Source organism: Pleurodeles waltl, chromosome 6 (assembly GCF_031143425.1).
Source record: "Pleurodeles waltl isolate 20211129_DDA chromosome 6, aPleWal1.hap1.20221129, whole genome shotgun sequence".
In the NCBI taxonomy this organism is placed as follows: domain Eukaryota; kingdom Metazoa; phylum Chordata; class Amphibia; order Caudata; family Salamandridae; genus Pleurodeles; species Pleurodeles waltl.
This window is the reverse complement of record NC_090445.1, coordinates 1,406,810,422-1,406,826,149: the sequence shown is the minus strand read 5'-3', so window position 1 is coordinate 1,406,826,149 and position 15,728 is coordinate 1,406,810,422. Positions and strand designations below refer to the sequence as shown.

The following is a 15,728-nucleotide window of genomic DNA, read 5'->3' as shown; positions in this document are numbered from 1 at the left end:
AAAACTATGATAGTTATTAATTCAAAACAAAATCAGAAAATTCTGAGGGCACTCTAACTGTATGATTACTGTGAGTACGCTGCTCAACAATATCTTTTTTTTTGTCAGCACACATTTCATGAGTATTAAAACCACTGATTACCCCATCATCATTCTCAGAAAGTGATGAGTCTTGCAACTCTGGAATTGTAGTGGAAGTGTTCTCCATAGCACCAATAGATGTATCAGTTGATATCATGTTATCGGTGTTCATGTGAACATCCCCATCAGAGTACACTCTTCTGAAAATATCAACTTGCGATGTAAAAATAGGCACTACACTGTTCCTGTTCCACCATCCCTTTCCTCCAACAAAAGAGAAGACTTACTAGTCTTGATGACCTTCACAGAAAACTTTGATTCTCCTTTAAAATCTCTGTGGTTTTCTTATTAGAACATAATCATGTGCATTGATTGCACTTCTTTAACCTTATTCCTGAAATCGTAATTGCACTTTTGCAACCTTTGTTTTTCTAAAACACTGTTTTGCAATTTTCTCCAATCAATTCCACACAAACATTTGGATTTGTTCCCCCATTATGAGTCAATCAAGGTGGAATCAAATTGGTTCTCGCCTCTCTGCCTCGGAGAAGGGTAAAAGGAGACAACTCTGTAGTAAAGTGAGGTGTGGCAAGATAAGCCCAAATTTTCTCTTTAAGAAAACTTGAAACATTTACATTGACAGCAATAGCTGTTTGAATTCCCTCTTTTAAAAATCGATTGGCCCTTTCTTCCACACCATTTGATGCTAGACTGTATAGAGCTACTTGAGAATGGTCAACATTAACTTTTCGAATAAAGTCTTCCATTTTTTTCGATGTAAAATGTACCCCATTGTCTGTAACAATCAGGGAAGGAAAACCTTCAACAAGGAACAGTTTCTCTAGAAACGAAATTACAGAATCTGAATTAGCAAATTCCACAACTGGCGCCCCAAATGTAAGTCTTAACTTTTTCGACGGCCCACATGCACGCCAAGGCCTCTTTTTCAATTGTGCTATAATTACTTTCTGCATGAGTAAGAGATCTTCAAGCGAAAGCAACAGTATTTTCCTGCCCGTTGACCCACTGCCCAAACACGGCACCGATCCCTTAAAGGCTGGCATAAACATTTATAAAAGACTTGGCTAAAGAGACAAAATGCTTAAGAGCATGCACAGACAAAACTACCTCCTTAATATTCTGAAAGGTGTCAGCTGCTTGAGAGTCCAACACAAATGTGTTGCCTTTTTTAAGCAACGATCTCAAAGTTTGAACCATCATAGCAAACCCCGGGACAAATCTAGCATAACACAACCCCCAAAAAGGAGTGTAACGCATCCTTGTCAGAGGGAGCTGGAACATTTTCAATAGCTTCTAAATTGCAAGATTTTGGTTTGATGCCATCCCCAGAAATTGTATGTCACAAATCTTCCACTTCACTCACATGAATTTGCACTTCTCTGAATTGACGGTCATGCCCGAGAATGTAACACAACAAAAACCCTCCTTAAAGCCTGAACTTGTTCTTCAGCTTTCTCAGTGTGAACTAGTATGTCCTCCTGGAATGCTTAAACATTATCCATTGCCCCAAATAAAGCATCCATCATTTTTGGGAAAACACAGCAGCAGATGCTCAAACCTACAATACTTAAATGCACCAAATGGTGTGACAGAAGTAGTAAATGGTTGGAAACATTCACTCAATGCTATTTGATGGTAAGCTGATTGTAGGTCTATGGTAGAAAAAAACTTAGAATTTCCTATGCTAGTCACCATTTCTTGTATGTGGGGAAGGGTATGACAATCCACTAAAATGTTTCTGTTAAGAGATCTCAAATCAACACAAAGTCGAAGGTCACCGAGCCTCTTCTTTGTGAGAACAATGGGAAAAAGCCATTCAGAAGAATGAGTAGGCAAAATTATACCCTCAGTAACTAACCTATCCAACAACTCCTTCAAAATTTCTCTGATACTCCAATGTACTGGTCTAACCTTATGTACTATGGGTACAGCTCCATTCTTTAATTTGATGCAGTGCTCAAAGCCTAGAACAGTTCCAACCTTATCTGCGGAAACTTTGGGAAATTGAGATTTCAATTGCTCAAAGAGTCTATCTGCAGAAACTAGAGATAAAGAAACAACACTCCTATGAACAAAAGAAGGTATGTCACTCCTATCGACAAAAGAAGACATGTCACCCAATGTCAAGGACGCAGAATAATGCTAAGTCTAGCTAAATCTTTCCAGCCCACAATGTCTCTTCCATTGACCACAACAAATATTTTAGTATGTGTGCACCTCTTGAAAATTTCTAAATTTGAAAAGAAGAATCCAAGGAGTTCAATATCCTGTTCACCAAATGCTTAAGGACTTATATCAGGCCGTTCCAAAACATTTGAATCCAACCAGAATTTATTATAAGTAGTATCCGCTAAAATTGTCACAGGAGCCCCCGAATCTGCCATAACTGTTATTGTTCTGCCATCCACGAGTGCTTCCCACAAAGGTCCTTTGATAGCTCCAGCTTCCAAATGCACGGTCGAATCTATGGCATCCACAGTCAAAACTACATTGGAAAAACCTTCTAGCAAGCTGTGAGACTGATCCTCCAATCATTAGTATGTACATTGCTAATCTTCACTTTACTGAGATTGCTAGTCGTACCAACACAACTAGCTGTGCTTCTACACACCCCCTGCAAATGTCCTACTTTGTGACATTTCAAAAAAAATTTCATATTGCAGGACATGACGGTCTATTTCCAATATGATTACAAGAACCACATCGGAAACAAACTCTAGTACCCCTATTTTTTTGGAAGACTTAGTGCTCCCTGCACAGATCGAATCATCTTTCGTCATGCAATTAACAGAAGATTAACTAATGTGACCTGATAAAACTTTAGAAGAAACAATGGATCTTTCTATACTTTTTGCAATGTCAATTGTTTCTGCCAAAGAAGGATTACGACAGACTAGCAGATGTTCCTGTATTTTCTTAGAAGAGCAGTAAAACCCAAATTGGCCCCTTATGTAATTATCAACACTGTTGCCAAAATCGCATTTAGCAGCTAAAACTCGCAAAGTTGCAACATATTCCTCTACAGTTTCTTCAGCAGATTGCTTGTACATGGCAAAGTTAAATCTTTCAAGAAGTACGCTGGACTCATCCGAATACTGTTTTCCCATCCTTTACTTTCCTTCCCAATAAACGTTCCAAACTGTATCACCACTTTGCTACCTCTGAACAGGCGGCAAATTGTCAAACACATGTTGACCAGCAGCCCCTAGATGATTGAACAGCAAGGCCAGTTTTCTAACAGGAGAAAATCCAATAGCATCAATGGCTGTGAGGTAGTTCTAAAAAACCTCAGCCGCTCTTTCCATTTTATATCTGGCTTGCCACTCCTTGTAAAAAAAGGGGGAGGCTGAACAACTCCTTGATTGTATGCCATAGTAAAAATTGAAGGTTTAAGGAAATAAACTGCACAAAAGTGGTGAAAATAAGACAAAAGCTGGCTTAAAACGAAACTGAAAATCTATCCCAAAATGTTAGAATCAAGAGAAAAGTAAAGTCAGGTAGACTTTCTCCACATTTATAAAAGAATGGCAGCTTGGGAGCAGCTTGATGTATCCAGCAAACCACTCTATGCCGATTCGCTGAGCAAAAACTGAAGAAATACGATGGCCCCTGGGGTGAGGGCGTTGAGTCACACTTGAAAGAGTCAGCTTGCTCGGAAGTGTAGCCTAAATACCAGCGCAAGCAGTTATCTAGGCAACAATGACTCGTGCGCTGTGATAGAACCTTCTGAAAGAGTCAGCTTGCTGGAAACCATGAGCTAATTTCCAGCGCCAGCAGTATCTTAGCAGCAGGCGTCGCTAGTATCCTAGTAATGAGCCGTCGTTAAAAAATAAAATGAAATCGGCCTCTGAATATCCAACTCAAAGGAAAATAACTAACCATGGTGCTGGTGCGGACGGCCTCCAATGTGTATATAGACACCTATACACAGCTGCAGAAACAAAAGGCTTTACACCACTCCTGTGGCCATATGTAAGAACACTTTTTCCCATAGACACAGAATGGGGAAAAACCTTTGCTACATCTGGCCCCTGGTACCAAAATATGTAGGATGGGGTGACAGGAGAGTTCAAGGAATCGATCACCGATAGTAGAACAATGCAGGCGAGAGCAAGATTAGGCCACTTTCTTTTATTCTGAAGGACCCAGGAGAACCTCAGCTGCCATCCAAGACTGGCGTCCGTGAACAACTGCCAACACGGACGCTCTGGAATCTTGGACAGAGCTGACACTGTGAGGATTCCACATGCAACATCTCAAAATAAACACAAGTAAAAGAAAGCAGTATTACAAAGACGTCTTTTATGTGTAGTATATAGGGACACTGTACCCCTGTGTCTGTTTTACCCCTGGTCTCTGCAAACTTAGGAGTTGAGGCCAGTGCTACTGTTCACTCTCTCCCTCACCCTCTACAGCTTTGTAGTCTCCTGGTCTCCCTTGCCCATTACTAAGGCCTCTTTCTCCCCTGCTCGAGCCCCTCAAAGGATGGTCCAAGTTAAATCAACATACTGCTGTGCACCATAGTATGAACAGTTCAAGTTAGCATTGCAGAATAACAGGGAGTGTAAATGTAAATCGGGCTGCATCATACTACTGTGTAATTTAGTACAATCCTCAATGCAGTCACTAGGAGAATGTAGCAGTTGTTTAAAGAGGGGTCACCACGTTACTTTAAATGTTTTTCTAAATGAGCTTTGTGTACACTTTACAGCTAATTTCCCAAATAAATTGAGTAAGTATTAAGGGAAAGAAGAATAAATTATCTTGTACTGAAAACACATTGATGGGCCCAGCAGAATAATATATAATAAAGGAGGGTAGTTTATTAACAGGAGAACAAACAGATACCCCATCATCAATCATGCGACTAACAAAAAAATCCATCAGTTTCAAATAGAGTGTAGGAAAGCAGTGTTCATAGTTATTCTTCAGCCAGTGAGTATCCTACCAGAAAATGTAATCTTGTGCATCACAGTGTTGCTTGGTTGCACGTTACCAAGATCCTGTTGTGCCACCAGTGTTCTTGCTTTCTGCCTGTAATGGCCCAACCAATGCCCGATCAGTTTGTTAGCATTAATAGAGATATGTCATTTCGCAAGTAGTTTTGTTTACGATGTAAGTTCTTGGTGTGCTAAGTAGATCATGTTTTAATATTACTATTGTATGGTGTGAGGGAAGTCGGGGATCATGCTCTCTTGCAGAAGAGACTGATATTCTTATCGGGTTTGTGAACGCTGAAACCCTAATTCTCCTTAGGGTGCAGATAACAAGTTTTCTTGTATATGCTGAAGGAAACATGTGCTTTGTGCACGTGACTGACAGCATTATTTGTTCTTGCAGGTGCTAGAACTATTGTGCAAATGTGGGTTCTTGGATTATGATGTGCGAATGCCATGAGAGTGATATAATGTGCTGGTAGGAAAATAACATTCTCGTATGTGCTTGGGGATGTGGTGCTACTAAAGACAAAAAGAGAATCTTCCTTTATACACTTGCTCACTTTGCTTTATACTTCTAAAATATTTACAGTTGTCGGGTTGGACGTTGACACCACGCGTGATAGAGATGGGAACCTGGATAACTATAAAAAGGTAAGGAGGGATTAGTCCTCACATTTTTGTTTTTTAATTCTTTCAACTGATTCCAAACTTGCCCATTAATCACTATCTGTTGATGCCTATAAAAAACAAAGCGATGTAGATGCAGACTACCAAGCACTTGCTCTAGTTCACTGGCAGGTGGTGCTGCCGGACACTGCAGCAGTTGTGCACCACTCCAGCAATGATGGTACAGAGCTGCATATAGGCCCCACCTTCGCACACTGATGCTAGTACCTTTCGTTCCGCACCCAGCCGTAGGTCTGGAGCTCTGTTCCAAAACTCGGTCATTGGACTGATGCCCAATTTCAATACAATAGACTGTATGCCAAGGAAAATGGCCCAACTTCTCCACCCCAAAATCATAGGTTTTAAACCATTTCACAATTGCAAGAGGCACTGTTGGTAATGGTAAAATTAGTTTAGGTTCTGGTCCTAATTTAAAGTTGTGTGGAAAATATGTACTGAGGCATCTGAAGGCGATGAAGGAGCGGAAAGCGAAACTCTATGTTGCAGAGCACAAGTAGAGGCTGTGCATTAGACAGTGATCCTGCCTGCTTCTAGTCAAAGTATTTGTGTTACTGCCATGACAAGTTACAATCACAAAGACATGATCTCAGTCCAAGACTTTGGTAAGGCCATTAGCACAAGAAGGCCAATCACTGAATGATCAACAGCCTCTTCCTTGATGCCAGAACTATTTAAAGGCTATTGGAAGGCTATAGGCTCTGATTCAGACGCAGTTCAGAGGTTTCTGAACTTAGCACACAATGATGACGCTTAGGAGGCAGACAACTGGCTACTTCTTCACTATACTGATGCCAGACTGAACATGGGTGTTCAAAGTGAAAGTGAATTGGGCACTTCTTCTGGAACTGAGTTAGAATGTTCACCAGGTTTACTCACAGAGGAAGGTGCCTCTGTTACAGTGACTATTAGTAGGGCATTTGAACTACTTGATTTACAACTACCTTTGGTTGAAACAAAAGCAAAGATGTTGCAGGAAATCGTACAGCCTGTGCCTGCCACTTTGTAGATCTTGCTGTCTTTCAATGAGACCTTAAAACATATGTCAGGGACATGGCCCATCCTCTTGTGGCCAAAACATTCTCATCCATTATCTGCCCCAGAAAGCTTAGTGGCATCCAAAGCAAGGTCAACCTGAGCACGAATCCCTCTGTGCGCTTAGATGGGGAATATTTTCCTCCACCAGTATGGTCCTTCAATGCCTAAATACGGTCTGTCTTCCTGTAACATTGTGCTCATGCTCTTTGGAACATATCCTAGATGACCTTGTAGGGTGTCAATGACAAATTCAGGACAGCCTTCATCTAAACAATATAGGATATGCACGGCACTGTCAAATATGTGATGAGAGCTAGCCTTGCGCCAACAGGCTATATGCGCTGTTTTGGGATCAGACCTCATGTCTAGTTGCTAGCTACTGGGTTTTCCAGTGATGTTCAGACATAAATAATGGACATGCCCTTTAATAGACCCAAAACCTTTTGAAAAAAGCCAGACTATACACTAGAGCATTTTACGAATTGCTGCATGATGGCCCATTCCCTGGGCTTGCTATCACTAACCTGCCAGTTTCACAGTACAGAAAGCTCAGAGGCTGCTCACTGGGTAAAGTCTAGCCTATTGATGATAGCAGCCCTCATAGCCAGTTCAGCAGCTGGCCAATATTTCACAGTTCCTGGGCACATGAGGTTGGCCAGGGTTGTGACAATGCCAATGGCAGCAAACTTCCACCTCCAAGGTGGCCCTTGAGACAGTACCGGAAACAGGGTTAGGAGTGATATTCCCATTTGTTGTTGGTGACCAAGAGGATGAAGTGCTGAGGCTGATTTTGGATCTTCGTCCCCGAATGACTTCATCCGAAAGTACAAATTCAAAATGTTCATTTTGGCCCAGCTTCCTTCTGCCCTGAACCAGGGCGATTAGATGGATCTTTGGACTGGTTGCACAAGGTGGGCACACGCAGGCACTGAGTCAGAGACCATCTCCAAACAATGACTGCCTTTCTTTCATTTTTGGAGCTCTCCGTCAGGGAACCCACAACCTATCTGATGCCTGCACAAAGGAGTTCCATCATAGGGCCATTCTGGACACATTGGCCTTGAAAGTCTCCCCGACCATGAAACAAGCCTGGGGCAGACTGCGATCCTGATGTTTTAGGCTCATTCCTGGATCTCAATGAGGTTGGGTTTTGGAGTGCTCGGTTCATGCATCATCCTAATCCAATTGCTCTCTGGAACATGCAGGTATGGCAGTGGAGATTTTGTTTCCAGTGATTGCAATATGAGGGCTGAGAACAGCAACTTTACATGTTGCAGTCCCATCGGGTTGGAATGGTTACATTGAACAGGTGGAATTCACTGGCCTGTGCTCCCCAGTTGAAAGAAGACTCCATAGCAATCTCCTTGAATTTAATGTCATCCTGTTCCCTCTGAAAGCCGTTCCCCCAATTATCAAGGCAAGGTCTGTGCAAGTCCTGATGGGCAACATAACTCATGTGGTACTGCAACAAGCAGGTTGGCTTGGAAATGTCACAAATAGGAGCTGCATACATTACAAATTAGTAAGCATCAATAATAATCATTAGTTGTTTTGAGAGTCCACATTTATGACCATCTTCATGAGTTCAATCACAAATTTCTTTATTTATCTTGAAAGTTCTTGTATCCAAAATTTGCTCACGTTCCCGTCCTAGTCATCTGGGGAATACCCCTTGACTTCATCAGGACTTCCTACAACAAACAATAAGTATTTAAATCCCAGAATCCCTCACCATTCATTATAACTCAATTACTTTATAATTAAATGTGAAAACCGTGATTCTTATTAGTGTACATCCAATTACCTTTTTACATTACACCATATCAATACCATTGCATCGGTGCAACAATTATTTTCCAAACAAATTCTGAAATATTGTCATAGCCCAATTATTTGTTATCCAAATGTTTTAACATAGCCTTCTTTGAACCGAATCATTGAAGAAAAAGAGCATGCATAGTGATACCCTCATGCAGTAAATGTGCTTTTTAATTAGTATCAGAAGAACAGAGGACAAAAGGACTGGTACCTTCTTATACGATTGGTAATCCCACAAAACAAAGTTATCATGATCCTTGAAGTATATTTAGTATACTGCCATATATAGTCTGTAATATTGAAAATATGTATATTCTTTTGTTAGTAACAAATTGCGTGTCCTCTTAAACTCTTGTGAAGCAGTGTTCATTTATAGCGCTTACCTCACTGTGTGTATTTAACTTAAGTCGAATCTGGATGCCCCAAGTAATGAAGACTCGTATCCTAAAACGTTGCAAATGGTTAATTGCCAACTAATATAATCCTTTAACTATCGCTCTTAATGCCATCATACAAGTTCTTACCTTCTGTTCCTTATCTTAATTACAATCCACGAGTACGTTGGAAAACATCTAAAAGGAGAGCGTTTCTCCTCTTAGCGTTTTTATGCCCGCCTTCTCCGCTCGTAGACATAGAAGACGGACTATCCTTTTTCTCGTCCTTCCTGTTTAATATCAGTTCCGAATCTCATTGTTGGCCCTCAGACAGCCACACAATGACTACATGTATTTTTCCAGATTTACAAATACGTGAAATGTTATTCACTTCCTAAAGAGCATATCTCTTCATCATTGTTTACCAGCCCACTCATTACTGGCCATAAACAATAAAAACAAAATCATATTCATATCACACGTCCCTATGCTCACTAAACTGCCTTAAAATATTTCATTAACATTAGCCAATAGACAAATTGAATAAGTATATTCATGATCATTAATTACATCAACCAAATAATTTTCCTACCTGACTCACCCGTATATACTCCAAACGCTAAACAGTGCCAATCCCCCAACACCCAACCTAATGAAACATCATGGTTAAGTATCGGGAAACGAACACCACCCAACATCCAGGGCACGCGCGGATAAGTCAAACAGGAAGACCCTCAGTATACTCTATCTATCTGTGCCTAAAAATCTTTCACCTTATATGTTAGGTACCTGTCCTACTATTTCATACTTATTGATCACCTCAACTACTATGCTTTATACTGCAATCATGAACTCTCCATGAATACATATCGTTATCCTATCCATTTATAGGTCACTTTGTGTTCAGAATAATCCAAATATGTCAGATATTACTATTCACCTATATGAAAACCTCTCCATAATCCATCTATCTATCCCCAAGGAAATATTCCAATTCATAATCAGAATTTAAGCCATACTCCACTGCCCCTAAGTGCATGATCCAGACTGATTCTTTTCTTCTCAAAGCTAATTCCCTATTACCACCTCGTGGGTTATTTTCACAATGTTCAAATCCCCTAAATTTAAAATCTTTATGGGCTCCCTGCACTTTGCATAGTTTCATATGCAGGGCTATAGGGTAGCGGTCATCTTCTTGTCTTATGGCTCTCCAATGCTCTGATATCCTTAACCTCAGTGGACGAATAGTGCTACCCACATATATCTTACCACATTTACAAATTAACATGTAAATGACATACTTGGTATTACAATTTATGTGTGATCGAAAGATATGTTTGCTGTTCCCGAGTCCTTGAAAATCTTTTCTTGCATGCCACACCCACCTACACATTGCACAGCTGCCACATTTATAAAAGCCAAGATTATGTGAATTCAGCCAGTTCGGCTTATGTTTCTCTTCCAAATAGCTAGGGCTAAGAATATTATTAAGTGTAGTTCCTTTTCTATAGGATACATCTGGTCTATTACTAATGACCTTCTTCAAGATTTGGTCTTGTAGTAAGATTGCCCAATGTTTTTTCATGACTTTAAGTAATGAAATTGAGTTTTCTGTATAATCTAATACTATTCTTACCCTCTTTGCGTCATCAGACTATTCCAAAGGTGAAAAATCTAATGTTAGAAATGTCCATCAGAATAGGTTTCTTAAATTTAATAACCCTCTTTCCAGTGGATAACTACAGATTTCTGACCTCCACCTACTTCCTCGTCTATGAAGTAGACTCATGTATCTGTTAAAAAGATCTTAAGTTAGATTCAACACACAACAGCTGTTATGGTTGATCCGTGTCTGAGGGTGCAGTAAAAAATGTAATAATACTGACCACAGCACGCAGCAGTGGCACTTACATGCAACTCTGCGCTGTCACTTCTTGGGTGGCTCAATGCGTCCACAGATGGCATCAACTTCTTGCACAGAGGAGCAATTGCTGTTGGAAATTTGAGTCCAGTCTGACATCTGGGATTATTCTAAATGTGAGGTATCTGTGGTTACATGGAGTATCCACTAGGGGGTACTTTACAGAAGTTAATTTCCATTGTTCATAGATGCTAGTCGAATATTTTCACTGCACAGATTTGAGGTCTTCAAATGTTTTTGCTCTGAGCCCCCTAAGCAACTTTTTTTTTAAGTTGGGCCTTCTCCAAAACTATATGGCAAGGATTTGGGGAGTAGCAGGGGAGGGATGATAGCAGGGGGCGGGATCATGAGATCTTTTTAGGGGTGCTTTTCTGTATCTGGTAATCTACACTAAATGTGGGACTTATTAAAAAATAAATTAAAAAAAATAAAATCAACAGCATCAAACAAGAACAGAATTGACCAAAAACACTATTCACCATTATTGGGGTGCTGGGGTCCCTAATGTGCTCCAACTGCTGTGCTAATAATGGTTGTAGCCCTGAGAAGCAGGTGATCTCCTCTTCTTTCACTCCTTACCCACCATGTGTGACCTTCACTTCAATCTGGAAACAAGTTTGGTCTCTTTTGTGAAAGAAAATGAGCTACTGAATGCTGCACCCTTTTGTGCCATTGTAAAACGTTCATATTTGTGTTGCAGTGGGTCTCTGGACAAAAGTGTCACTGCACCTGTTTCACTAATGATAGCTACTGCCTGGATGCTGCTTAAGAACTTTGTTAACAACATGGTCACCCATCTCACACCATCCCTCTCCCTCCCATCTCTCATCATCCTTCTCCCTCTTATCTCACTGATGCTCAAATCAAGGTGTCTCCTTTGCTTCATTGTCGCCTCCCTTGGGCATTGCTCACTCCCTTGGGCCATTGCTCCACGGCTCAAAGAAACATTGGCACAGGAAGTATACCCTGGCCTCTAATGCAGCTGCAGCACCAATGACACATACAGCTCTGAAAAGCAGGCTGTCTACTCTGCCCACTCAACAGGGCCATTACAACTAGGCCAAATGCCCAAAGCAGGCTTCCTGCCACTGGGCAAAAAAAATAACATCAAAAAAGCACGTTTGGCCCCGCTCATCTTGTTGCTTGGGCCATGTTCCGTCACAAAAATGGTGAACTGGGCCCTAATGCTAGCAAGGAAAATGCACCTTATGTTCTTTTCATAGTAGGACTGCCATATTTAAGGTCCAGTGCCCACTCACAGAGGGTGGTTCTTGTCCCGTGAAACAGATGGTAGAGAACTGAAGAAGAACTATGCCTTCTCACCAAGGTACCAGATACCTGAAAGAACCGTAAATGTGTGCAATAGTTAACCATCACATATAAAGGCTGTTTTGTAGCCAGTGAAGATTTTTATTTTTTTATTTTTTCATTTTGTATTATGTAAATCAAAGCAAACATAAAACATACAACAGCCATGTCGTGGGTGAATGGAGTTTGTGTGGTAGTCAGAACATACAGTGAAAGGAGTGTACATAAAATGACACCTTTATCGCATAAAATGGAGTATATACAAAAAAATCTAATCCATGTAGGAACAGTAGTTAGGCATAACCACATACACATTCCTGGAGCACACAATGCGTTGTAGGCTAGGAGGTTGCATGGGTGGTCTACGGCTGAGTGATTAAGTATCTGGTTGGTCAGGCTCTTGTCTTCATGTTGCTGTAAGTAGGAACGAAATGGTTGCTAAATGTCTTTATGGCTGGATGAGGGCAGCATTCGCAATGCATAGATTTTGCTAGTGTTATCACAGAAGGTGAGAATCTTAAGCCAGCCACAGTCGGGCGGCTCCTGCTTCCCCAATGTAGAGCTATTTCACGCTTTGCAAGTAGCAGCGCTAGTGCAGTGAACCTGCGGATCCACTTCGGGACGTCACGTACATAGCCTAACAGGGTGAGGAGAGAGGTTGGATGTAAGAGTGATTCCTACCATCAAGGAGCGCTGGGAGAAAACCGATGTCTAAAATTCCCCAATATGGGTGCACGTCCACTTAAGATGTGCAAAATCAGCGTCACTGACATGACATTTAGGGCATGCAGAGGACCTTGCGAGGTCAATCGATTGCTAATGAAAAGTTAGTGGTGTATGTATGGCTAAGGAGTTTAAAGTGTATCAGTTTACATCTGTGATTGGGGGAGATAAGTTTGGTTTGTTGACAGCAATAATACTAAATTTTGTCTGATAAAGGCCATTGTAATTCATTCTCCCATCAGTCTCAGATACGGCCATCCCTGGCTGGCGGCAGAGCCAAACAAGCATGATAGAGTTTAGAAGCAAGATGTCCACTGTCCACATCCTCGATCAACACGGTTGATAGAGCGGTCCGTACTAATAATTTACCTGTATTCGGACGCTCTTTAGGCCGATGAATCTTTTGACTAAGTGGGACTCTCCGTACTCTATATCGGTCAATTTAATCAAATCAATAATCAATAACGAACATAAGCAATACCTTGATCAACATAACACTTAACAATTAATCCAGAATACATTTTCGGCGAACCCTGACCTTTCAGTCAGGAATAACCACACCAGTTTATTCAAAGTTAGTGAATTTATTTCCCTATATTAACAAAGCTAGCACAATATAGATGTGTCTCAACACCAAATGATAAACGTAAATGAACATTAATAGCTGTCCATAGCGGCGAAACAAGTGCAATCTATGCAGCATTTGAATAACAAGGCATTCGATAATAGCAATGCAAATCACTAATACGATAATCTGTAATGAACTAATTGCATACATTTAGTCAGCATAACAAGGTCTCAAATTGCATCGTGCAACAAAAGGAATCCTCATCTAACCTCAAATTAGCATCGGCATGTAGGACTTCATGCAAAAACAATTTAGCAACATTAATTTGGAAAACTTCTGGCTAGGGATCTTATAAAAAATCAGCAGTTGGTTACCTAAGAGAAACACAATGCAATTTTACAATTTCCTTTCATATTTACCAATTACGATCAGCATACAAGGAAGTCTTCGTCTCGCAGGTACCGTTTCTCGATCAGCATGGGTACCGTTTCGATCAGCATGGGACGGGGCAAAGGGGCAAGGTGGACGGGGCAGTTGCCTCACGGCGGCAAGGTAAAACTACTACTTCATGCAAGGGATTAAATCAAAGTTAAAGTCTCTAGGGCAAGAATCATTTAAAGTCTCTTTCTCTCGATTAGAGAAAGCATCAAAGTCTCTTTCAAAATGGCGTCGCAGCAAAGTGGGCCATAATAACTGCAATGTCCTGCAAAATGGCGGGTATCGGGCTGGTAATGGCTGTAATGGCTACTTTCTTCTCGTGCACCTGGTTTAAATAGACAACAGTTCAAATCCAGTAGGGTCTTCCATTGGAGGGTTCATAGGTTAGCTTCAAATTGTCCAATCAAAAACTACAGTTCTCAAGCTTTTACTTAAGCATACATTATCCTCGGAGACGAGTACGCAAGTTGCAACATTTTATACCAATTAACTCACTTTCAGAGCTTCCATTGTCCGCACCTGCAGATTGACCTTGAAGTAAAGAGAGAAATATGCCAGGCTGGCACGAAACCTTAAGATAAGCATGTGAACGATCTCAGTGGAAAAGTACAGCTTCAAGCAAAAATACACGTTTATTAGCACATTGGAAAAATACGAGCATCTAAACCGTGAGACCAGGCAACTAGGCCGAAGCCTCCACTAAAGTAATGCTAAGCTAAAACATTTCAAACAAGCAAATCGTAGCACACGTTTATGATTATGTCGGATTAGTGCAATTCTAATACACCACGTTATATAAAGCACGCTTATAAATGCTGGCAAACTACTCTGAGGGCACATTTTGTCCCCGTACAATCTTTATTAGTTCGGTTAAAGTCACGCATGATTATTTCACACTACGTTTACGCGTTAATAAATGTAAAACCTTCATTTTCTGCTTCATCACGGTCAGTGGATGAACTCTTCAGTGTCAAGTGGATAAGAGGGGACCTGAGCATGTAGTGCTTTATGAATGTGTCGCATTACAAAATAGTCCATAAGAGATGCTACAGCAAAGCGTGCATTTTCAGAATGGGAAAAGATCCCCGAACGTATGTAATGCTTGCCTCCGCAGAGCGAATCCATCCCGCAATCTGTGTAATCAATCATGGTCCATAATACAGCCGAAGGACCTGTTCTTTATCGTGGTGTACGTGAATGCCCAAATATTGGACTGTCTTTACACCATTTTAAAGAGAATTCACACTCTACTGGTGTTGTAGTGTCGGTTAGAGGGAACAATTCAGATTTTTCCCATTTTATTTGAAGACCAGAAAATCAACCAAATCGTAAAACTTTGTGAAAGATGGGGGATAAGTTAAACGCAGGCTCACATACAAACAACAAAATGTTGTCTCCAAATAAAGAGAGGAGCAGGGGGCTGGTTGTGAACTGCAGGCCTTGATGGAGGTGTTTTTCTTGTAAAGGTTGAACCAGTGGATCCATGTCCAGAACAAACAATATCGGGGACAGCAGGCAACCCTTGTCTCGTCTGCCTGGCTATTGTGATGGAGCTGTGAGTAAGCCATTGGCTTGAATTCGAGCCGTCGGTTGTGAATAAAGAACCATAATGAATGAGGTGAACCCCCGAGATAGACCCAGTTTTTGGCAAAAATGCCACCCCAGTGAATCAAAGGCCTTCTTGGAGTCGAGAAGTGCTACTGCAGCAGGAATTTCAGGAGAGATTCTATTAAGGATGGAAAATAAAGTGTGCAAGTTTAGAGCTGTAGAGCGGAGAGGAACGAATTCCTACTGCAAAAGCATGATGATGGTTT

The 15,728-nt window shown here is 41.0% G+C and overlaps 1 protein-coding gene across 1 annotated transcript in view; it reads left to right on the top strand.

Moving 5' to 3' along the window:
- LOC138300897 (protein-arginine deiminase type-3-like) overlaps window positions 1-15,728 on the top strand; it is a 385,604-nt gene that overhangs the window by 147,505 nt on the left and 222,371 nt on the right. The window contains exon 4 of the mRNA XM_069240756.1: window positions 5,632-5,693. Within this exon, the coding sequence (XP_069096857.1) occupies window positions 5,632-5,693 (62 nt within the window). The remainder of the gene's footprint in view (window positions 1-5,631; window positions 5,694-15,728) is intronic.